At 35.1% G+C, this 24,396-nt stretch overlaps 5 protein-coding genes across 5 annotated transcripts; 3 read left to right on the top strand and 2 right to left on the bottom strand.

Moving 5' to 3' along the window:
- Window positions 1-1,321: 1,321 nt before the first annotated feature.
- Window positions 1,322-7,262, bottom strand: LOC143460184 (serine/threonine-protein kinase 3-like). Its single transcript, XM_076957600.1, has 4 exons — window positions 5,805-7,262; window positions 5,266-5,412; window positions 3,075-3,201; window positions 1,322-2,799 (listed from the first exon to the last, which is right to left on the bottom strand). Exons 1-4 carry the CDS (start codon window positions 6,380-6,382, stop codon window positions 2,176-2,178), a joined length of 1,476 nt encoding a protein of 491 aa, XP_076813715.1. The 5' UTR covers window positions 6,383-7,262; the 3' UTR covers window positions 1,322-2,175.
- A 1,860-nt stretch (window positions 7,263-9,122) lies between these two features.
- Window positions 9,123-11,941, bottom strand: LOC143460145 (uncharacterized). The gene is made up of 6 exons (XM_076957545.1): window positions 11,645-11,941; window positions 11,310-11,527; window positions 11,119-11,235; window positions 9,931-10,566; window positions 9,661-9,728; window positions 9,123-9,464 (listed from the first exon to the last, which is right to left on the bottom strand). The coding sequence occupies exons 1-6, from the start codon at window positions 11,739-11,741 to the stop codon at window positions 9,197-9,199; spliced, it is 1,404 nt and encodes a 467-aa protein (XP_076813660.1). The 5' UTR covers window positions 11,742-11,941; the 3' UTR covers window positions 9,123-9,196.
- Window positions 11,942-14,110: 2,169 nt separating this feature from the next.
- On the top strand, window positions 14,111-15,301 carry LOC143458928 (uncharacterized). The gene is made up of 4 exons (XM_076955838.1): window positions 14,111-14,191; window positions 14,412-14,589; window positions 14,786-15,007; window positions 15,126-15,301. Exons 1-4 carry the CDS (start codon window positions 14,111-14,113, stop codon window positions 15,299-15,301), a joined length of 657 nt encoding a protein of 218 aa, XP_076811953.1.
- Window positions 15,302-19,010: 3,709 nt separating this feature from the next.
- LOC143459777 (uncharacterized) lies at window positions 19,011-21,240 on the top strand. Its single transcript, XM_076957047.1, has 4 exons — window positions 19,011-19,136; window positions 19,204-19,381; window positions 19,609-19,863; window positions 20,018-21,240. Exons 1-4 carry the CDS (start codon window positions 19,041-19,043, stop codon window positions 20,236-20,238), a joined length of 750 nt encoding a protein of 249 aa, XP_076813162.1. The 5' UTR covers window positions 19,011-19,040; the 3' UTR covers window positions 20,239-21,240.
- An 896-nt stretch (window positions 21,241-22,136) lies between these two features.
- On the top strand, window positions 22,137-24,179 carry LOC143459776 (uncharacterized). Its single transcript, XM_076957046.1, has 5 exons — window positions 22,137-22,766; window positions 22,942-23,052; window positions 23,118-23,304; window positions 23,451-23,663; window positions 23,801-24,179. The coding sequence occupies exons 1-5, from the start codon at window positions 22,761-22,763 to the stop codon at window positions 23,974-23,976; spliced, it is 693 nt and encodes a 230-aa protein (XP_076813161.1). The 5' UTR covers window positions 22,137-22,760; the 3' UTR covers window positions 23,977-24,179.
- The last annotated feature ends 217 nt before the right edge of the window (window positions 24,180-24,396 follow it).

Here is a 24,396-nt window from a genome sequence, read left to right as displayed (position 1 = left end):
TCAGTTTACTGTAAATGTTTCAAAAAGTTTGTTTTAAGAATGTTTTTGTAAAATTTGACAATAATAACGAGGTGCAAATAAAATTTCGATTAAACAAAAGTCTTAGTTTTTAGTTTAATTTGTAGGCTATTGACTTCACATAAAGAATTGTATGCAGAGTTTGCATGATGTATGTTAGTACAGTATTTGTATGTACATACAGAATTTGTATGTATGTATATAGCCTATGTTTGTTTGCAGAGCAGAGTTTGTATGTAGGCTACACCAATAGGCCTACACAACTTAAGGGATCCCATCTCGCCCACATGGGTACAACAGGTGCTTAGCTATGGCGCTGTTAGAATATAATCGATAAAGACACAAAAATTTGTATTTCTTGTACAATACATCTCAACTTTTGTGTTATTGCTTCATGCATCCGTTATAAAGGCTTGATAATGAATGTGATTTGCAAATAAATAGGCTCCATTAAAAGTCGTAGGCCCAGGCCAAATGGCCCGCCTGACTTCCCCTCTACACTGGCCTGTTCCCAGGTAGAATACTTGAACTTCTCTGCACTTCTGCGTTTTCAGGTTTTGTCCAAACTCTTCCCGAGCTGTGGTTTGATTTTGGCGACCGCTAGGAAATTTTAAAAGACCGCAACTTTTAAAGGCTAACTGCTACTTTTCTGCTGTAGTTGCAAAATAATTTAGAAGAACATTTTAGAAATCGTTTCAATTCCCAGCAATACCTTAAAAAACACTTCTCGTAGCTATGGTAAAATTGCATCATGGCAATGCTCCCGCTCCCAGTGTCTTGGAAATTGTCAGGCTGAAGGGAGATTTCGGACTTAAGTTGAAAGACTAGTGTAATGCTCAAATCTGACTTGTTGCTCTTCTCTTGGTGACGCATTTTCCAAACGTTCTACACTTGGATCTCGGAAGATGCGTAATTTAGATTCACACGAAGATAAAAAAGATTGAAACACAAATTTTTTGCAAGTGATTATTTTTAAAGTTAAAATGTGCAGCCTTGATTAATTCTTAATACTGTAATATCAAGGCTATGACAATAAATCGGTTACTTTTTAAGCAAACTTCGGAGAATAAAAAATTATACAAAACTAACGTTTTGTATAAATTTATACAAAATTATACAAAACGTCACGGGTAAAATGTAATTCAGATCCGGCGTAACATTTCGAGACAAGGGCAATATTTCTAGTGGATCAGGACACCTAATCAAGCATTTATTTTAATGGAAAGGTATAAATTAACCTAGCAGATAAAAATTTTGGTGATCTGATAATTGATGAATCTAGTAACAAAAGTCAGCACAGAACTACAGGGCAAGTGGTTGCGATTTACTGAAATATTCTTGAATACACGATTTCGTAAAGAAAATACAGCACAGTGCATTAACAACGATCCATTATAGGGGCAGTTAATAGGAAAATCATCCAGAAAAGACAATAGATTGAATATATGACTAATCGATCACTTGCTATTCATACAGGAACTTTGCATTTTCTTGTACAAAACAGTTTGAATAACATGGACAATGGATTGCCTGCACAAAGCGTATAACAGAGCACATAATTTAAGGAAGCTATATTTCAATCACTTAATAAATAAGAAAAGTACTCAGAATTGGTCACTAAAGCATTTCCAAGTCTGGTATGGGGGATAAGCTAGAACGTTATTGATTAATGAATATCATAACTGAATTTACTAACAAGGCGTTGCTTCTACAGCAAGAACAATGCAACTTAAATATAAAATGCACACACAAACAATACGTAAGACTTGTTGTATGCCCAATACAAAAGACAATTAAACTTAATAGCCATAAATAAGAATTGAAATATTTATGTACCAAAACGTCACAATTGATATAGTACCAAGGTTAGGCAAAACAAACTGACTATTACTTTCGATTTGCAAAGCCATTACACCAAGTCAGCCGAACTCTTTGTCAGCAGCTGAAATCTAAGTCACTGTATACACAGATGTAAAATAACTTTAGTGTGTATGGAGTGCAAAAGTAGTTAAACAGAACCATGTACAAGTGACAAATCGCTTTTCTGTCACAGTGCAGAATCTTTTCCTGCAAAACCTCTGGCTCAAACTTGGAGTGCTCTTTGTTGTCTGTACGTGTTTTACTAAAAAGGTACGCTTCAACAAAGACATAATGAATTTAGAAGTTTTGTTGTCTTCTCTTTTTGGCATCGATGGCGTCCAAAATTGGCTGCCTCTTCTCATGGTACCGTTTTCTCAGGTCGTCTATCTCTTTTTCCATAAGCATGTCAAGGGCGTTGTGCCGAGCTTCCAAATCATTGATGGTCAAGTTTTTTAAGAAATCAAAGTCCATCTCTGTAATGTTCTTACTGAACTTCCAAGCTTCTTCAGGAGGTAATCCTTCCTTTTTCGACTGGGAGTTGCCATGAGATCCTCCTCTTTCCTGATTGCCGTTGTCAACATTGTCAAAGTAGTTCATAAAGGCCGGGCGCCCCCCGCTGCCTGAGTTGGGAGTTGGACCTGTGTCAAACCTCTGCATGGTGCCCATTCCGTCATCCTCGTCATCATCGTTGATGACCATTGTTCCCATTTCAAGGGTTGCCCCATGGTCAATCATTGTCCCGGTTGCATCGGTATCAGTGGTGTTGTAGTTGAACTTCATGGTTGAGTTATCACCAGCAGGTACACCAACTTTGACCATCGTTCCAGCTTCCACCTCCTCTTCTTCGTCCTCTTCAGAGCTCGAGTCTGACCCATTCTTCAACTTCTGTCTCTTGATTTCCATAGCTTCTTGTACCATTTCCTGGAAAAACATTCACATGCTTTTAACCATCTAATTTCAACTGAAAAGATATAATATTATTATAAATAAATTCAAGTCAGCCTGATCTTAAAGTTTTGGCAAACTATGAATTTAGGGTTTAAATAATTTATTTATTTACATTACACACCCAGCCCTAGATAACATCATCACACTTGATGCAAGTATATACAAAGGGCAACATGTAGCTGAACAAGATTCAACTCTATAAGAAATAATAAACATGAAGTATTTTATCATTTTATTCTTAAATTTACCCTCAATATGCTATGGGGCTTGGCTTCTTTAATGAAAGGATGTTGCAGGAGTGTTGTGGCTGTTGCTCTCTGTGCAGGACTTTTCACCAGACACTTGCTCACAAATTGAATAAAGTTTTCTGACCACCTATAATGTAAAGAAAATTGATGACATAATATATATATACTATATATAATTAATATACTAACAGTACAAATAATGTAAGCACCACAAACAAAAAAATCTTGAGGTGTGATGTTTAGATTTTAACCAGAGTTTTGTCAAATATCATACTTTTCTCACAATTTTACTCCAAAATAAACAACAGCATTTATAATTACTACTCTAGACCAGGGCTTCTCAAACTATGGGTCGCGACCCCAAATGGGGTCGCGTAATGAAATTTTGGGGTCGTAATGAAATAGTTTAATTTAGTCTAGTGCCGGTAGGATGTAGTCTTGCCATGATGTCAATCTGAAGTGGCCAAGTTTTTCAAAAAATCACATGGAAATGACTGCATTTTAGGGCCGTTATGTAAGCGGTCCTTGATGACTTTACAACCAGCCCGGCCTGTGCACATGGAAAAAGGCTATTAAATATTTTTATTGTCATGTTAATAGGCTATCCATTTCCAAGAAATGTGTTTTTTAAGGATTGACCGCAACCGTTGGTGTGAAATGTCGAACGATAAAATATAACCCATCGTAACAATTGATACATTGTTACGCTATCATTGCTGTAACGTGCTGACCAAAAGTATCCTTACCACTCGCATTATGATTTCAGAGTAGCCTAGTTACTAGTTTCTGAAGGAACCTATGGATTCGATTTTATGATTCGTGAATTGGGTGCATTTGTATTGTTTTGTTATAGTCTTAATTAGGGTAGGATTATTCGTTTGTTATTTCTTGTTTTCATTCGTTGCTTTATTTCATGTTTCATTGTTGTTGTTTTCATGTTCCTTTCGATATTGTTTTGCTACTTCAGTAATTGAATTATAAAGCCCAAAATAACCGAAACAAATTGGGTCTGTTTTGTTTAGTGGTAATTAGCTGGTTAACCGGTTAACTAAATGGAAATATCCGGATATATCCGTTATCCAGATAGTAAAAATTATTGATATCCTAATTAACCCTAGTCTTAATAGACAAAAGAACTAACCCCGTTTTAATGTCATTAACGTGAATGTCCCCATAATGGGGTCGCAAAGAAATATCTTTTTCAAAATGGGGTCGCAGAACAAAAAAGTTTGAGAAGCCCTGCTCTAGACAATCATAGTAATGAAGTAAAACATGTATGTAAAGAATTTATAGAACAAAATAAACCTAAGTAAGAAAATAGAGCAGTATGAAAGAGGTATTGCATTAGTTAATACTTCTATTACCATGCTGCAGGAGTTAATTAGAATGAAGAGAAGTGGAAATAACTACAATGTAAAAAGTCTTTCCCAATAAACAAAAACTGTTTTTCGTGTAATGCTTAATTTTAACTTTAAAAATACAGAGCAAATCAGAACTGTGGTGCATTTTTTAAGTTGCTTTTCACAAAAACAAACAGAGAACTATCAATTACAATTGTTTGTAAATTGCCAAATACACTGCCACTGGTACTCAAACTTGAATGAAATCCTATCACTTAAACAGATATCATCATGATATGCCAAATAAAAAATATCAGTACTTATTGGATCAATACTCCCAAAAAAGATTCTCCCCATGGTGTAGAAGTTATTTTCAGTAACTCATAATGAGTCAAGCAAAAAACAACACTCTTAAACACTCAGGCCATTAACAAAAATGGATCAACTTTGTCAATTCCATCTCTCCCAATGGATTTATAGGTCATACTATACATGTCACGACTTTACTGAGGCAGTTTACACAAAGAGATGCTTGTACATTTCATACACACTTAATTATTAACAAACCCAGCAACCAACCACTAAAATGTTTATATTGTGTTTAATAAATGTAATTTATGCTAAGCCTGAAAATCATTTACGTTTAATTGCCAAACCAGTATTCTGTATAGCACTTAACATGTTATTATCAATATTTAGCACAAGTGGGTACTTGATAAAGGATTTAGTTGCTATGGAAACAATAAACATTAAGTAAACCAATATAATGTTCACTGATAACTGGTTAACCACATCTGCTGTCCAATACAAGAAAAAATGAATTTAATAAAACTACACATCAAAGCACATACTTTTCTGGGTCTCTGAAGGTTGGAGGTGGTTTAGTTGGAATCATGAATATTGCACGCATGGGATGAATATCAGAGTATGGTGGTTTGCCTTCTGCTATTTCTATAGCAGTTATTCCCAGTGACCATATGTCAGCTACACAGTCGTATCTGCCAAGAGAATTGATAATAATATTCATAACTGAACTTTCTTAATACAGCGTCATAATAACTGTACCAAAACATAATAAAAATAATACAATAATACTAATACAATATTAACTGCTTGGTTACAATCAAGAAGTTGTGTTGATTAAGAAAAAATGTTAAGTTTGTAATAAAACCTTGTAAAACAACAAAATTGAAAGTATTTGTTCCACATGATGCTAAGCTTGCTAAGATGCACTAAAAATATCTGGTACACATATATCTTATGGCCTGATAACAAATGATCGCAAACCTAAATTTGGTGAATATTTAGTCATTTAATAAATTACTTGATATTTGTATTACTACAAACAGGTAGGTTTGTAGCAGCAGCAAATAAAAAAACCATAACTCACCCTATCTCTTGAATGACTTCAGGGGCCATCCAAAATGGAGTTCCAATGACAGTATTACGCTTTGCCATGGTGTCGGTCAGCTGCCCTGCCACACCAAAATCTGCAAGCTTGCTATGACCATTAGTGTTCAGTAAAATATTCCCAGCTTTAACATCTCTGTGAATCTTTCTCATAAAGTGTAAATACTCAAGACCTTTGAGAGTGTCTCGAAGGACGGTGGCAATTTCATCCTCGGTGAGCGTTTTCCTCCTTAATCGGATAATGTCTGACACAGAGCCTGCACCACAGTACTCCATGACAATCCACAGATCAGTGTTTTTAAAATAGCTTCCGTAATATTTGACAACATAAGTTGAATCGCATTGCTGCATGATGGCTATTTCTTTAATGATTTCTTGCAGATCAGATTCAACAGGAACTTGCTTAATGGCCACCACTTGGCCAGCCTCTTTGTAAATGGCTTTGAATACACATCCATATGCGCCTTCCCCAAGCTTTTCAAGAAGGTCAAACACCTCATCAGGTTGCTTTGTTAGACTCTCCTCACTAAGCTTCTTCAAAGGCTTTTTTTCATCCATTTTCGAGATTAGATAACTAAATGCTATTAATTTACCAGCTTTTTCACTATATAAACTAAAAACTTTTTATGCAGCTTATCTACATATAAACTTCATTATTCTTGTTTTATGATAGACGCGGCAAACATGTCATACGCTATAACATATCAACATACCATGAAATATATATGGGTCTAGTATTCAGGTGCCCAACCACAGGATGCTTTTGTATACTAGATCCCAGCTATTCAAATTGTGACGTCATGTGGTTGTAAACCTGTATACTAGACCCTATTAATGTTAACAATCCAACTAGTTTTCTTTTAGCAACAATAAAACTAAATTTAAGCTAATGCTAATTTTTTTAAATTATGAATGAAACCGTTACACTAGGTTGATCATATATTTTATTTGATTTGTTGTGTAATACAAGTTTGTACTTAAATTATGCTGTAATGGGAGGAAGAAAACTTGTAAAGTGCATAGAAAAATTTGTTAAATATTCAAAATCTTATATGGGTCTAGTGCACAACCACATGGTTAACGCATTTGTGTACTAGACCCAAGCTATTCAAATTGTGACGTCATTTGATGGTGCACTTCTGCCCTAGATACAAGTTCTTTCTGCTTGGGCAACCCTATTATAAATCTGCATGAAGATAAAAAGGTTGGCGTGCATGTTGATGAATGTCGAGCGTGAAGCTGCCACTCTTTCTACTAGGCTAGGCCTATGGGCAAGTTCAGCCTACTGCGTACCGAGTTATAGCCTAGGCCTAGGCTATAGTCTGCTACGCGAGATCATGAGACAGGCTATAGGCCTACAGGTTAAAATGAAAACCCCAAAATAACGCATATAGCTAATAGTGACTTAGTGCTCAGCTTCGCATGACGTTGAGAAAAGTTTTGCTTATGAACCTACGCTTATTTCAGAAGCCAACTTGCAGCACCAACTTACAGCAGTTGAAGCATATTGTTTGAGTTCTAACTTCCGCAGTAAATGACGTCATCAAATGATTTATCTTTTGGGCAATCCTAAACTGCGGATTCACTATGAGGTGAAATCAAATTCCCGAACTATCGTTATTCTGTTAGCACTCTTTGATAGTTTAGGTTATTATCTTCTCTGAAAACGCTTATGTTGTATTCTATTTTAAGTAGGCCTATATTCTGTATTGCAGGGGTTCCCAACCTTTTTTCTCCTCGTACCCCTTTGTCAGGTCAGAGCATTCTTCGTACCCCCAAAAATATTCTGATGGAATTTTTCATATATATATTGCTAAATTAAATTTCTTTTATAGCACAATTAAACGTTAAACCGGTATTTCAAAAGCGGTGTTTGAAAAGCTGCTCTGTGGCCCAAGGATCTTCGAACCCCTTGATGTTCAATCTTGTACCCCCATTTGGGAACCCCTGCAGTGTATTGCTTGTAACAAACGTTACTAAAAATAGGTTTATTGTTTGCTCATAGACACATCGTGCAAGGTATGTTCACAGTTAAAGGGTGGAAAACAGGCAATGTAAAACTTTAGCTATACCTTGGTAATCATAATGCATACTTCTATAGGGCATCCACAAAGTCTGCGTACATGGTTAAAAATAAGAAGATCCTTACGATAAGACCATCCTTCTCGTCCACTTAAGAGTATAAACTCGATTCGTTCTTCTTTGTACAGAACCACCATTCAACCTAGAATGAAAAAAAATAAATGATTTAGTAAAATTCCCCATGTACCCAGGTTTTATGGAAACCTCGTAGTTTTAGTTTAACATTTTACAGACGCCTATACATAAACTGTACAATATAGACTAGAGTAAAATTGCGAACAATGGAAAAAGCAAATATATTTAAGCAGTGAGACATTTTGTCATAAATAATCTTTTAAAATGTTTTTGATTTTTTGTAGTAAGAGTAAGTTTGATTTTATTTTAGAATGAGAAGGGTTTCCTTTCAGCACTGCCATCTATTGGACAGCATTGGTTTCTTTCTCCATACAACACTGTTGATGTACTAAAGAAAATTTCATTATGAAACAAGCAGTATTGTCATCAGTCATCACATCTTCCAAAGGTTATCATTAGTGACCATTTTTGCTGCACAAACTCGGGCTCATCAACAACGCCCTTCATTAGTGTTACGGCCGCCTGAAACCGGGCTCCTACCCGAGATTGGGTTTCTTTTACGGTGGGTTTTGTTTTCCTATCCATTGATGTACAGCATTGAAGTAATTTTCAATCATCTGTTGCTTGAGTACACTACCTCTGCTCAATTTCACTTTTTTCAGCTTATGTTTTGTGATCTAATTATATGTTTAGTGGCCGTGTAAGTTGTTACCAGCAATTATTATCATAAGTATTTTTGAACACGTTTTAAGCGATTTCGGCTTTGTAATATTTTCCCATTCATTGGCGCGTGCTAGTAGCAACTGGCTTGATTTTTCGTTTCCACCACACTTTTGACAAAAAATAAAATGATTGATTGAATTCTCAAATAAATTTGCTTGCTGGTACACAAACTTTTCAATAAAGTAGCCTAATGCATAAACTGTATGCTTCTATTTAAATATGTAGGCTACAGTACGGTGGTGCAACGAATCATGCAGCGATATTTTTAAACTCCTCTTTTCTACATCAGAAAATTTAGTAACGATATTCCAAAATAAAGCAATTCACCTGGGTAAAACCAGGTTAAAGAAAACTCGTTTGCAGAAAAAAAAAGGAAATTTTGAAAATTTTTATTGCACCATATCTCCACACAGCCACCAGAAAAAAAAATATCATTAGAAGAGATCATGATATTGAAGGAGTTAAAAGAAGAAAATTTTAGTCTTAGGCATACTACTCGGTGTCGAATCCGTAATAAAAAAGCGGATTATTCTCAACTTTTTCCAGCCATGACACAATTCTCCATGTAATTTCTGGATCTTGATTATTCTCGAACCAGCCATTTCGGTGACAAGCTTCTTCGAGTATTGAATTGCCATCGTGCACTTCATCAGCAGTTTTTGCCCTCCTCATGAAGCTGGGATCGGCTGTTTGCGCTCGAACAAATTGTGGAGGTTGAAGAAGATTCGTTGGAGACGGAGGGGGAGTGTTTGATTGAGGCCTATTCAAAGAACCACGGTATTACCGTAACAGGACAGATTTTTAGTAGATTATAGGCGTTTAACATAGCCCATAAGTCAAAATACTGCAACCTAATTAGTAATTACCACCAATACAGAAGCAAAATAAATTAATAATCTACAAAAACTAAAATCAAATAAGATAACCAAATGAATGATGTTATTCTGCTAACTTACTGATTGTGTTTGTTTTGTAAGTAACTTCGTTTTAATCGGTTTATTTCTCGAATGCAGTAACGAGGTACCTGCAAAATCTCATGTTAATATCTTTCTAGCTTAAGCTATAACTCTTTCAACATGTGCAGCTTTGTAACAAGCCGATTCATTATTATTGTTAGCTACCTTTTACGTTAAACCTTGTATAGGTTAACAGTTTAATTGAAAAAAGGTAAGCAGTCTGCACTTTGTAAAATTAGAATTCATTCATGTGATTCAAGCAGTCCTTACTGATTGGATTGGCTTTGATTTTCGGTTTGCTTCCTCCTCCTTTTTAGGAATGTCATTACGTAAAGCTTTTGTTTGAAGCAATGAAGTTTCTAGTACTTTGATACCATCTGAACAACTGACTCTATATTTTGGTCCTTCTCTAAACTGAGTTGGTGATGAAGAAACTTTTGTACTCCGTTTTGTGTTGTCGGAACTTGTCTTGCTCTTTTTTCCATGTTTGTGTTCCACTGGAGAGACAGATTTAATGCTGATGGGACTGTCACCGTACGATGTAGTACTATATACCTGTTGCAAAGTTTGGCGTCCGTCTTTCACTGACTTCTGCTTGCCGTAAATTAGCTTGCATCTTTGCTGGGAAGTTTTCTGGGCACTGGAATTCCTCGGTTTTTCCTGAATACATTTGTTGCATTCCATTTCACCTTCAGCAGTTTTTGTGCTTGTTTTCTGAAGATGGCTAAGTGAATTTGAGGTAGACGCAAAGGTAGATGAACGCAATTCTTCGATGGCAGATTTGCTAGCAGCAACTGCTGAAACTTTTCTCGTTGGTGTTAAAGAGCCTAGTCTTGAAGCCGAGTGACATCGGTCTTGTTGCAGACGGTGCAAAAATCTTCCATTTGAACGAGCTAATAACGTCGCCTGCATAAAGTGATTTGTATAGAAATTAGATTAGATTGTATATATATTCCTCTAGAGTCTAGAGTCTAGACCAGGGGTGGACAAACTTGTTCAATGAAAGAGTCACTTGCGGAAAAATATGAACACCAGCGAGCCGCAAAATCAGTAACGATTGTCAATTTGGTTATTATATTATTAGTAGTCATTTTGGGATATTACTTTTTAGCTAGAAGACCCATAAAAAACATGTCGGCGAGGCGCACTTTGACAACCTTTGCCATAGAGTATAGACTATAGAATATATACCTGAAAACAATGTCGGACTCTATGTCTAGTGTTACGTCATAAACGAAATGCTGGCCTAAATAAAGAAAAAATAGACAGAAACGTTCATAAACGGTACTCTTGGTAGCCTTTACAATTTTTTTGGAATTTTACGATTCGACTAGAAGAGCCACAAAAAACATGCCGGAGAGCCGCAGTTTGCCCACCCCTGGTCTAGACCTTCAAGTAATCATGTATTTTGTACGAAATAAAAAAGTTGAAAATTTTTATGCTTCTTGCATTGTTTACTTGGCATGATATCCTGTCAGGAGATTGTACGGGGGTTGTATTTGTTTTTAGAATCCCAACTCTTCGCGTTGCTGCTGATGTATTTGGTCTACTCGGTAAGACTTGCTTTCTTGGACACTAAAATAGTTAATGATGTTTATATCAAAATATATTTTATCTATTTTCTTCGAATAGCTATTCAGTCAATGTACTTGAGAATATTTCGGAAGTAAAGCAATATTTTCTCTAGGCATCGTCACGTATTTATTCTTGCTCGTGCTTCGTTGAGAAGAGAGAGTCATTCTGTTGCACAAAGCGCTGTTTTTTTGCCATTGCTTCCGCAAATGAATTTCTCCTGGGGTGGGTGCACTGGCTCGCAAACGCATTCTACGGAAACGATCACTTAACTTGCGAGAACACGAAGGACTACCTAGCATAAAGTTAAAACTTGCTTAACTTAACTAGAATTTTACAAAGTATTTTTGTTTCAAGTACTGTGGGTTCATTTGTTTGAAGTCTCTGTCGTTACCGAAGCGATCTGACTTACCATACGCGTAAGGTGGACTTGAAAACGGTCGATTCCATTCTCTTGGAAATTGCTGAAGATGAGCAGCATAATTGTGGTTTAGTACACCGCAGGTCATTTTTATGATATATATGAAAGCTCGCTTGCTTTCAAGGCCACTGTTTTTGTTCTGCAAAACTTTTTTACCTGAATTCTTATTTAAATTATGTAGGCGTGCTATTTACTGTATTAAATCAATGTAAGATTGATATAGACCTGATTTTGTGGCCCAGTTAACCTGACTTACAACAGTCAACTTTAGAAAACCTTAGTAATGTTGCTAAGCGAAACGGTTCTGTGCATCTCCCCACACTTTCATTTTAAAGCACTTCAACAAGGCAGTGCTTTGTTTTCAAGTGCTCGTGAAGTGAAGAGGGAAAAATAAAATGATCATTGGCTAGTACTCAATAGTGTTTGACATTATTCACATTGTGTATTCTACTGAGTGGCACACGTTTGATTAATTGATTTTTTGACAATGATATTTTCTTACTGAAAACCCCACCAGCATGCTCCGAGGAACTGTTTTCGGCTATTTTTCAATCATCAAGCTTTATCAAATTTAGGAACATCTAAATATTAACAAATATGAATAAATATGAAAGCGTGAAAGTTACTATGTCTGTGAATATAATTTGTATCATATTTTATCGAGGAATTAAGCTCTGCAATTCACATAAAACCCACAGTTTTGTGAAAAATGTACTTATAGCACATCAAACAGCAAATATTACCTAGTTGATTCTATCACCATGATTGGTTCTTCTGAGAGACAGAAACTATGCAATAAGACCGGTGTGAAGCTGGTTACCGGTTTCCTGGTTACGGAGCAGAAATTGAATTGATCGGTTACTTGTTCAAAATATCTATGTTTGAGAATAATTAGAATAGAACAGATGAACAAGTAACTCTGTAGCATGTAATCAACTTTATCTGCAAACAAGTAACTCAATACGAAACCACATGAAAATAATATCCTGTTTGTAATAAGTTACTGAATAAGTAACCAGGAAACGGATAACCTGGTTCAAACCGGTTAATATAAGATGTTAGCAGTGCAAACAACGTGATCAACAAAGCAATGACGTAATACGAACTTCATCGTATTTGGTAAATTTTCATTTTTAAAAATACAATGTCAGCTGTCCAATGGCTTATTATTCTACTATTAATAATGGAGCAGACGAAATTTTCGACAGCTTGATGGATTTGCGTGTGTTTGAGCTATCACGATTTGGCTCGCATGATATAATAACCTCACCCTGACATACCATTTAGAATATTTGTTATTTAGCAATTGCTTCCGTGAGAATACAGAGTTTAATTTAACAACCGCATGTAATTTCTTAATCGTGACAGTGTGGTTTTAAGGTTGTTACAATTCCTGAGACCAAAAATGCATAGCATCATGCTATTGTAGACTTGTTACGTCGTACAGATTCTCTTTCAGAAAAATTAAATGACTTATCAAAACTTGCTTTTTTTCCAAGCAACTAATAACATAAGAAAAATTGCAGAAAGTTGCGTGAATTCTTTTTGTTTAGGAAACGTAACCTCATCTGAAAAACATTCGTTTTTATTGCACTTATTTTCCTACATACTAGAGTTTTAAGTACAACTTTCGCAATTTGTTTGATTTTACTTGTAAAGTAAATTTTTCTTACTAGTAAAATGGTACATTTAAAAACTGCTCTTTATATTTGTCACTAGAACTCTAACGTGAGCTATTACAGGTAATATGTAAATGATATGTTGTTTTTGACCAGTGTGTTGTATAATTATATGTCTCTTATCGGTTATTATGTCGTAGCCAAATAACAATTCAAGAACACCTTATTCTAATTGCAATATACTTCATTTTCCGAACTTAATACGTGGCTAGTAACGCGATAAATACTACTGCTATACCGAAAACTAAAGGTGTGTATCTTGATTGGATTGTTGGCCCACATATAAAAGGTCGTGACGAATTTCATGAAAAGTAGAAGTCTCAATAAGCAAGCAGCTACTGTAAGAAGTATACTTGTAAATTCAAGCTAAAATTTATCACAAAAAAGAACGTGATGATTATGGAATGAAATAATTGTACTCGTTTAGGATATGTATGATATTGTAAGCAAAAACTTGCACTACAAACTATTTTACCACTGCATGAATGTAATCTCTGTGTTTCTCAATTTCGCAGGAAGCAATGTAAAACGGCCAGAAAATCTGTAAAACTTGAGTAAATAGTTTACTGCGTATATCATTTAATTAGATGTTATGAAGGTAAGAGGATCGAAAGGCTATTTAATATTCGAATAAAATACATTTTCTTCATAAAGCAAAACCTTATACATACAGTGTAATTGTATCAACAATATTTGTTAATACACATCACTTCATCAGCCATAATGCTAAGATTGTTTCTATTTACAGACTTTTTGGTATCTAATTTTTATATGCACCATGCGATGTTGGGAAAACGCTGCGTATGCTATATCACTCATAGACTATACGCAAATGATGCTAAACGAGGCAGAACGAAAGGTAAGCTTAATGAAATCTATTATAAATCAAGTATAAACTCGCTAGTTTCTTGGATCTTGTTTTTTTCTTGAAGAACTCGCAGTTCCCAGTCCCAACAATTTGTTTTTTTCCACCATTTTTCTTCCACCTTGTTGAATGGATAGTATTCTGCTTGTTAACAAATTCTTGTCATTGTAAGAATTGTTTCAAAAAAAAGAATTTAGGCTACTTTTGGCTTCAGTATGAACCTGTAACCATACAAATGTGCAACGAGGAAAACCCGCTGCGCTCAATGAAATCTTGCCTCATGGCACTCGAGGATCGAACAAAGATGCTTGAGGCCACCGCCATGTACATGACTTCCAAGAACCACTGGGATAAAGTGGAGCCAGAAGACACCATCGGTGGCTTGAGTGGATGTAAGTGATCCATCGAGACACTATTCAAATCACTTTACCTAATTGTTTCTCCAAAAACGCTTGAAGTCTTCTGTCGTTCGTTTTCTTGTTGGTTTGTTTATTTATAATGTTTAATAAGCTTTTTATTTATGACCAAGCTTTTTTACATTGCAATGAAAAAGATACGAATCATTACCTGAGTAATTTGTCACTGCAGATGTGGATAATTTAATGCGACATTCTGGTCGCATTTTATCTGTTGCTGGTTCCACCTCAGATCGCCGTCGGAGGTCACTAGAGAACGCTGAAACAACTTTGAGGCGTTCGAAACGTGACATCCCTGGAAATCCTTGCATGCGTGGCGAACCAAAAAGAACAACGATATTGTTTGGTTTGGATGCAGAGACTGGAGAGGTTCTTGAACTTTTCCAAAATCCAGGTAAGACAAAAATTTCCAACCTTGTTGAAAAAATCTTTTGGAAAACTTTCGACCTGCACACCAAGGTGGTAGCCAATCGTTATACTAAAAATACTTAACTTTGCTCATTTTTTTACAGAACTCCATATGTACCAAACCTTTTTCACGAAAACTTGTTACGTTAGAAAGTTCTTCTCATTCAACTGCGATGAAACCTTTGTTGTGTACATGGCATCGGTTTTCGAGAACGACACTTTCAATGTAATTAGTAGACCCGTCAAGGTGCCTACCGGATGCGCCCTCAGTGTCGGGTGAACTTTCCCAAATGAAAGGGCTTAACAAGCAACAAAATTGTGAAGCCAAGATGAAATCCAGTTTGGTTTACAGATGAGAGGCAATTAAAGATGAATTCATTGCAGATCGTGGAAAAGGGGGGGGGGGGGGGGGGGGTCAGCATAGTTATAGATGATGTTCAAGATTCTGCCGTTTTTTCTAAGTTATTACTAGAAGTTGAAAATTGCAAAAGGTTTTCTTCAAATTCCGTATTCAATAATGACACCGTATTTTATTATAAGCTTAAGCAAACACTCTCACTTTATAAAAGTTTGCTTGCTTTTGTCATGCGTTATTATTATGGGCAAAAAGTCTTGTTCTTAGTGGAAAAATCGGTAACAAAAATCAAATGTGTTATGTGTATACTTGCTATACCATGACTGCTGTTTTATATTTGTATACAAAATATCTTCGATAATTATAAGCCTACTTTAATACAATTTCAAATTACTTGAATGTTTTGCTTGGGACATCTATACAGTAAATACAATCAGCCTAAGATCTCGAATAATTTCATGGCTCTATGTATAAGTGTGTAGACATGTTTTCGTCATGTGTTATACTTGTTCGTTAGCAATAAAGCACCGATGGCGACGTGGTACATGCAACTGATGATAACAAATGACAAACATTAATAGCAGAAATAACAGTTTTGTACGATAAAACACAGATTTTATAAGTTGAGATTATATCTTCTATTATTATGGCTTGGAAAATTATGTGGGTTATTGCCGCTAGCGACTAAAAGCTCTTGGCGACTAAACAATTTGTTAGCTTTAGCGGAAAACGTTCATGTAGGGGAAAATTTGAAGCATTTTATGAAAATTTTGGTAATCTATCGACTCGTGGAAATGTGTCGCTGTTTTAATTATTTTAATGTTTATAAATAGTTTGTTTCCCTGATAATTTTTGTGGTCTGTAACATGACATACGTTGCTAATACAACACTATTTTGATCACACTGATTAAGAATAAACAGTAGTTTTACCTTCAATTAAAAATGTGACTTGTCATTTATTGACTATGGCAGCTATCCGCCAGCTAACGGCTAATGCCACCATGATAACGAAAAAAACATTGGCTAAATTCCCATCCCTAGTATCAAAAGGGTAAAGATAAGTTATATATCGCACTTTTAGCCATAGACTTTATACAGTACTTAATTCGATTATGCAAAAAAATGAACCGCATAAATCTTTGAAATTGTGACAAAATTTAAATTACATTTACTTTCTTGAAAACTGCACCATTTTAAAATAGTTATATTTTTAAATATATGGCTGAAGAATATTCATTCCGCAACTGACAATTTAACGCATTAATAAAAAGTTTCGCCCATAATTTAAAAGCATATTTTTAAACGTTGCGTTATAAAACCTTCATGACATTGCAATCATAAGTTAAAGAGCTTATTGGCGTTAATAGCCTCTTGACAAAAAGCAGCTTGCTTTTTTAATGAACCTTTTATGGTCACAAAGGTCGGCCGATATTTTGATATGAATATAAATTGCGGGGGAGCCAAAACCTCACCCGGATTTGACAAAGTTTTTTGTACATAACTGATTATATCAAATATTCTCATTACGTTGTATATAGAACTACTTTAATTTCCCAAAATATAGCAAGGTGGGCCCGAAGTATATACAAATATTCTTGGTCGAGTATTTCCTTTGTCTGAAATATGCTACAGCTCAAACTTTTATTCTCATATGTCTACCTGGATTTGATAGAACAATTCTTATGTCTGGTAAATAAAATACATAAAATATCACAACGATAGGCATATAGAAAAATTTTGACTGATTGAAATCATTTTACGCCTGCTCTTCCATGGCAGGCTTTCCACTTCTCAACGTGAGTAGAAACACGTGTTTACCTTGCTGCTGTCTTTCTATATTTCAACTTTTTATCTGTTTTGTGTCTCTATATGGTTGTATACTTTTTTATACAGTTTTTGTGTGAAATTGCAGGGCTGTTGGAACCATTATAGCAGAAGTATATTGTATAAGTAAGTAAATTAAAATGTCAGTTATACTCGTTTCCAATACCAACAAATATTACATACATATCTAGCCTACATCTTAATCTGTATGTTATCGTCAAGAGTATATTTGCAATTTGGTTTTTCAATTTGAATTACGGCCTCGATGATATGCAGTTTTTAAAGTATATATATGGCAACGTCTTGGAACATTTCTTTGCTTTTTTCTTGTTTTTAGGTTCAGTGCCTCAAAAGTTAGAGAGTTGAAGACCTACAAATGGTTTTTTATAACCTGAAATCTATATTCTTATCTATGTAAATCCCTTCTTATGGCGTTTGTCATGTTTGATATTTTTTCACTTTACTTTATTTTAAACAACGAAGAAATCGCATTGCGTACAAATATTTGTCGAACACGCTAAAAGGCCTACTACAAAGCCTATGTTTACCAAGTTAAAGTATTACCAAAATAAATGCATATTATTGCAAATTTTTTAATCCTGTATTTCTAAAAGTTACAAAACGCATTTGTACCGGAGCACATTTTTCGTGCATAAAGAATGAAGTAATCGATTAGTCTGGGATGTTTGCTCAAAGAATTGGTGAGAAAATACTTGTTCTATCGTCAAAAGATTGCTTTAATCAAAAAACGTGTTTTACATCAGTAATTAAGTCATTGTTTAATAAACAAATTTTGCTTTTGACGCAAATCTAACCGTGAGACGCACCTGATTTTTTTAACTTATAAACTGATATTACGTCTTCAAGGCTGAAAAACGTCTGGGATAAATCTGACAAATTAAGCAATGCTTTCTTTGTAATATTTTTTAAATCGAACCTCTTTGGTGGAGAATATCAAATAATTATGGTAATTAACAATATCATTGATGAGAAATTACGGGTTTAGCTTGATATTATTGTCGCGCCGTAAATAATGTTTGACCATATTAATTCTGCTCGTCGACGTACGTTTTTTCTCTGCATGTATAAAACCAGCGTTAGCCAGAGGATGTCAAGATAAAGCTGGCAGAGATTTAAAATAGAAGCAGCACCAACATATGCTGCAGAACTTATAATAGGCATCGGATCGAAAAACTTTTCCCAAATCTTGTGATTTTCAATAACCGCATAAAAGTTATTTTTGGTTATAGGATGAGATTAAAGACGGTTTCATTGCTGTAATCAGCACTGAAAAAAATGTTAACCGTGTAGATAATTTTGTTTGAAAAGTTATTATGATAAAGTATAAGACTTATCCGAATAAACGTAGCATCATGTTTCAAATACAACCTTTTCTCTTTTTAAACCTTCGTCGCATAATTATTTTATAAAAGTAAAATCATTGCCAGCAAAGCAGGTTTAACAGCACTTAATTTCTCAAATTACCGTAAGTGTAAAAGACAACGCTTAATCATATATCTATACTAAGTCTTGAGTTATCTGTATAAACATGTTTTTTTTACAAATTTAGATGTGCTGTACAGTAGTTAGAGAGTAAATGTCAAAAACACTGCAAGTAATTTTGAATATCAGAGATTTGAACTTGAAGAAAAATTACAAGAAATTGATGTGCCTAAAAAAACTGGTTATTTTTCACTGGACCCACAGAAAATAAATTGTCTATATGATGCAGGTAAGATTTTGTCTCAACTGATAAGTCCGTTGAAGTTTTCTTACCACCTCATGTTAGACGTGATAGAAATGATCCAAATTTTTTTCTGCGTGAAATAGGTGATTTTGATGCTGCTATCGTTGGCCTACCATCTTCAAGTCTGCTCTGCCCGAAAATCGATTTTGGAATATACAAAAATGGTCTTTGACGAAACAGACAGAAAAGTACGTGCGCAATTCTTACTTTTGCAAACCTTCGTCAACATTTTTAATGAAATATTGCTGCACACAGTATGCGCCACTTGATGAAAATGACTGTCGTCGAAATTCATTGAAAAATCTCGAAGCCTGCATTTTGCTGAAAAAGGATCGAAAACGATTAACCGACTTTTCAAAGCAGTTTATGACCCCGAAGATAAACAGCTGGAATAGGGTGCAAAGATCCGATACTGTTGGTGGTTTAGGGGATTGTAAGTATTTTTCGTTGTTCTTTGTTTTCTGCGGTAAAAGCCTCAATAAAAATTGTAATAAATTAAAATCTAACTCTGCTGTATCTGCTCTGCTATATCTACCAGCTATATCGTCTAAAACACTGCTAGAATCTCAGAAACTTGGCTTTAATGACTACGGTTTTGTGCAATATATCAACATAAAATCAAGCGGTGAATTTGCTTACTTAATTCATTTTTTAATCCAGACCTTGACGAGATTATGAGGCGCTCCGGTAGACTTGTAGTAAGCAGCAGCAGCGCATACAACCACCATCGTAGCAAAAGATCCACTGAAAGAGCACAAGACCAGGTATCATTGCCTGCGCCTGATCTTTCACGCTCAAAACGAAGCTTAGGTATAAACGGAAACCCTTGTATGAGAGGGAAAGCAGTCAGGACTACCATACTTTATGGCGTGGATGCCGAAACCGGAGATGTAGTTGAATTACTGCAAAATCCAGGTACATTCATAAAACATTCTTAGGTGATAAGCGTTTTTCAATAGATGTGACGTTGTTCTTTTGCATTGCATGACGTAATGCACTTAAGTTTATAATAGTTCCATAAGTCTAATAGTAGTTCTAATGATAATCTAAACACTCCTATAATTCACAGGTCTTCACCTTTACCAAACCTTTTTCACACGCAAGTGTTACTTGAAGAAATTTTTCTTCTTAAGCTGTGACGTCACGTACGTGGAGTACATGACTGCAGTATTTCAGAAAAAGAAGAAACAACGCAGTGATGATGACGACGACGACGACAAAAAGAACGTAAAAGTGGTTATTCGTCCCGTGAAAATACCAACCGGTTGCGCTCTGAGTGTTAATAACTAGACTTTAAAAAAACAGGAGCGACCGGGTCTTCTGCAAGAAATGGTAATGAAGCGTCTTTTCACGGAAAGTTTGCTATCTTGCATTGGGATCAAACCTTTTTAAATCTTACAACAACTGTGCTGTGCACAATGTTTTAAAATATTTCTATTTCTTTTGTAGCCTAACAAAAGCATGGGTACAACATATACTGCAACATATACTGTATTGTTGAATATAGTGTTGATTGTTAATGACAATTGCAGTATATGATGTAAAATTTATCTTTCTACTTGTAACCAGTTTAAGTCGTCTTTATTGCACCTAAATGTTTTTCTTCGAGCGCTGCCACCCGATGTTCAAGAGCCTACCCATTACAAGCTGGGTGATCAAATCTTTTATATATACTGTATAGGCTTTATTAATTATGCAAAGTCTTCATAATTTGAAGCGTGTGCGAGAATTAATGGAAAATAACGATCTGACATTTGCAACATGTGTTTCGAATACTACCACATTGGCTTGCATGTTTCCAACTTATCTATCATTTTAAAATGGATTGTTTCAAGACTAGGTCGTATTCTATAGTTGCGAGCAAACGCCGCATATAATGTTGCCATTGGCTGAAGCACGCTTACAGGCATCTTTAATTATAATATTGAAGATAACTGCCAATATTATAGTTTGTGACCACAAAGACGGCTAATTCATGTTTTTACTGCAAACCAACATAACACAGACTCCGCTTTTTCTAAATGAAAATGTCCATTCAAAATTGAATTTATACCTACTTTATTCTAGAAACAGTAATAAATCCGCAGAAAAAATGACCGACTTTTTACATATTATTAGCCTATAGTTGTGTTTATTTAAGCGCACAATACTTTTGTGGTTGCATGTAAATATTTATTCATATTTTTGGTAACAATGTTACGTGTTTTTGTTTTTAAGTGCGACTTATCTTTATTGGAGGTAACATAATTTTTTATTTGTTTTTTATTTAATTGTTTTGTAATAAAAAGATGATTAACAAAAAAATTGTGATATTATTTAGTCCAAAGTAAACCAAGATATTCTAGAAAATGGTTGACAATTACACACCTTGCCACCTGCATGGCTGCATGATTTTATCGAAACAAATTAATTTGGTCAATTGAAAAACTTGCTGTTATCGAAGATGTAATAAGCTAATTACCAACAGGTGCGTATAATGAGCGTGATAATAGGCCATGTTTTGCACATAACTTGGCTTAATTTGTAATATTTCAAGCGCTGCAACTGAGAACAGGTGGTTCAAAAAGTAGATAATCACCCACATTTCTTAGCAACAATATGACGCAGCTTTGACGTATGGAATACGTAAAATATATCTCAAAATTCACTGAAAATTGCGGTCATGACTTTAAAGCTAGCAAATGATGGCAATTGTAACCCTAAAACTAATAATTACTCAAGAAAAATTAAATGTTATATAACGGAAAGGTTAATAAAGACGAAAAGGCAATTACAAGATAAATTTAAAGAAATACAATTAAACGCTTTGGTCGTGAGCGTGAGGACGGCAAAATAGAAACATCGTGTACCGTTTCACATCACCTTTGTCTTGTTAAATCTAATCCTAACAAATTATTTAATAGTTGTGGTACATAATGATGAAGACTAAGGTCCTGGAAGTCACGACTAGAGAAAGCGATTGCCGCAATTACGTTAAAATGACGTTCTGTTTAAATAATGTTAATACAAAAAACTCCATCACTTTGATTAGTGTTCCATTAAAAACAAAAATCGGTTGAGCAATTTATTCGTAACTGTTCACGGAAAGATTAAAAGGCAATGGTCAAGGCGGTTTACTTTATACATCAACATTCGAGCACTGTGACAACTTGTTTTAAGAATTTTGTTTGGTCAGTGCTTGTATGCACATGCTTTAATGATATAATTTCAGAGAGTAAGTTTTTTATTCGACCAGGTGTGTATAATTAAACAAACGCTGCAGCAGGAAAAAAGCTTTCCAAATTTTGTCTAATGTTCCGTCGAGTTTTCTCAGCCAAACAATGCAGATAACTCAGTTAAACTGACATAAGGAAACAAGATAGCTACTTAAAGTTATTGGCTGGACTACAAGTTAATAACATTTCATATAATTACATCTAAAGAAGCTCAAGTTTACGAAAACTCGTGATAGTAAATTGAATTCTACCTTTCAGGAACTACCTATAGCTTATATTCGATTGTGTTTGCTTTGTTTGGAGTTATAATAAGAATCTGCTGATAAAACTTATTCGTTTCACTTATCAAACTTCAGTACAGAATACACGATTTTTCTTGCGGCTTTAGTCCAGTAGTTCAATAAAAGATAGTTTAAGAAAAATCAAGCCAATAGAGAGTTTGCAAATTACATTTATCCACAATCAAGAAAGTAATCATTAAAGTCAACTAATAAGCAGTCAATAACAACAAACTTACGTTTATGTTAACAGGCCTATATAGAGTGATCTTTTACGTGGTTTAAGTTAATCATTTAGAAGAAACCGTTCTTTTTTAAAATGAAGGTAACAACATTAAAATGAATTTTAGCGTTTAATACCGTATTTGTAGTGCTTGATTCCTTCCTTATATTCCTTGATTCTGGGATTCCTGATATTCCTTGATTTTGCTGGTCATTTTAGTTGTTGCACATTCTAGTTAAAGCTGCATGTAAAAACTAATAATTTTACATTTTTGAAGGTGTGCCATTTTCTTCTATGTGCGTTTACAACTTTTCTGTGTCGGTTTGCTTATTGCGAACGATCGATCCTTGAATATTCGAGAATGGTGCTTGATGAAACTGAAAGAAGAGTAAGTTGTGGAAACTTTTGTGATTGTTTTACGTGCAAAATTGTAGTTGCATTATTTTATTGCAGTACGAACCGTTTTCAAAGCAAAATTGCGAAAGAGATGCCCACCTTCACGACGTCATACCATGCCGTATGCTTCGACGTAGTCGTGATAAACATCTCCTTCGCGATACCTCGCAACGTTACATGACTTATCAAAAAAATTACTGGAAAAGGTTGGAGGCTTCTGATGAACTCGGGGGAGACCCAGATGGTAAACACTTTCTAACCTTGCCAAACGTTTCGTAAATTTTCCGCTCTTTCTTGTTTTTGAGTGCGAAGATTTGATGTATAAATCGTAAATTATAATCACAAAGGCAGCAACAAATGTCGGCAGCTGTGAACTTTCTATTTCAACAGAAGTGGAAAGCATCATCCGAAAATCTAATCGAATGGTCGAACTGTTGGACAGTCGAAAAAAAAGATCGGTAAACGAATCAGAAGTTGCCTTAAATCGCACCAAACGCGACATTCCCGGAAATCCGTGCATGAGAGGAAAAGCAAAAAGAACAGTCATTTTGTTTGCGGTGGATGCGGAAACTGGAAAAGTTGTTGAACTCTTGCAAAATCCAGGTATTCAAAATTTTGTGCCTTGTAAGACGTGGCAACAATTACTTTATTACACTGGTTCGCAATGATAGAATTATCCTGTTACCCTCAGTAGAAAAAAATAGACATAAAGCTGTATAATCTATATATTTTGTGCACAGATCTTCATCTTTACCAAACCTTCTTCACCAGGAGATGTCATGTCAAACGTTTTTTTTCATTTTCCTGCGAAGTTGTTTACGTGGAATACATGTCAGCTGTATTTGTCGGTGACACCTACAAGGTCGCGCAAAGACCCGTAAAAATACCAACGGGGTGCGCTCTAAACGTTGGATAAACACTCTTCTAAAGAACGCTTAATTTAAAAATGTGTGTTATGGTTTAGGCAGTGATGGGTAGTTTTACCTCCGATGTTTGACGAAGTGCTTACGTGAGAGCTCGATAATCTTTTCATTTTATTCGTTTTTTGATACAGTTGATAGACGAAAGTGTTGTTTCACTTGTTTGTGCCGCTTGTTACGAGACAAACAAATAAAAACTAATCTTTCACGACGGTGATGTTAATTAGCTGAACAACAACATCAGACACTTAATCATAACAACATGCAATACTTTGTCTCCAGCTGCTGCATGTGACCTAAAAACGCATATAGCATTTCAGCCTGTTTAAGCAGCAAGTGTGCTGCTTAAACCAATTTCGATCAATTGTAATTAGTTCAATATCAGGTTCACAACTATGTTATTAAAATAACACTGG

The sequence above is a fragment of the Clavelina lepadiformis genome, chromosome 5, assembly GCF_947623445.1.
Source record: "Clavelina lepadiformis chromosome 5, kaClaLepa1.1, whole genome shotgun sequence".
NCBI classification, from domain to species: Eukaryota; Metazoa; Chordata; class Ascidiacea; order Aplousobranchia; family Clavelinidae; genus Clavelina; species Clavelina lepadiformis.
The sequence above is the reverse complement of the archived record's forward strand: the minus strand, read 5'-3'. Positions and strand labels throughout refer to the sequence as shown.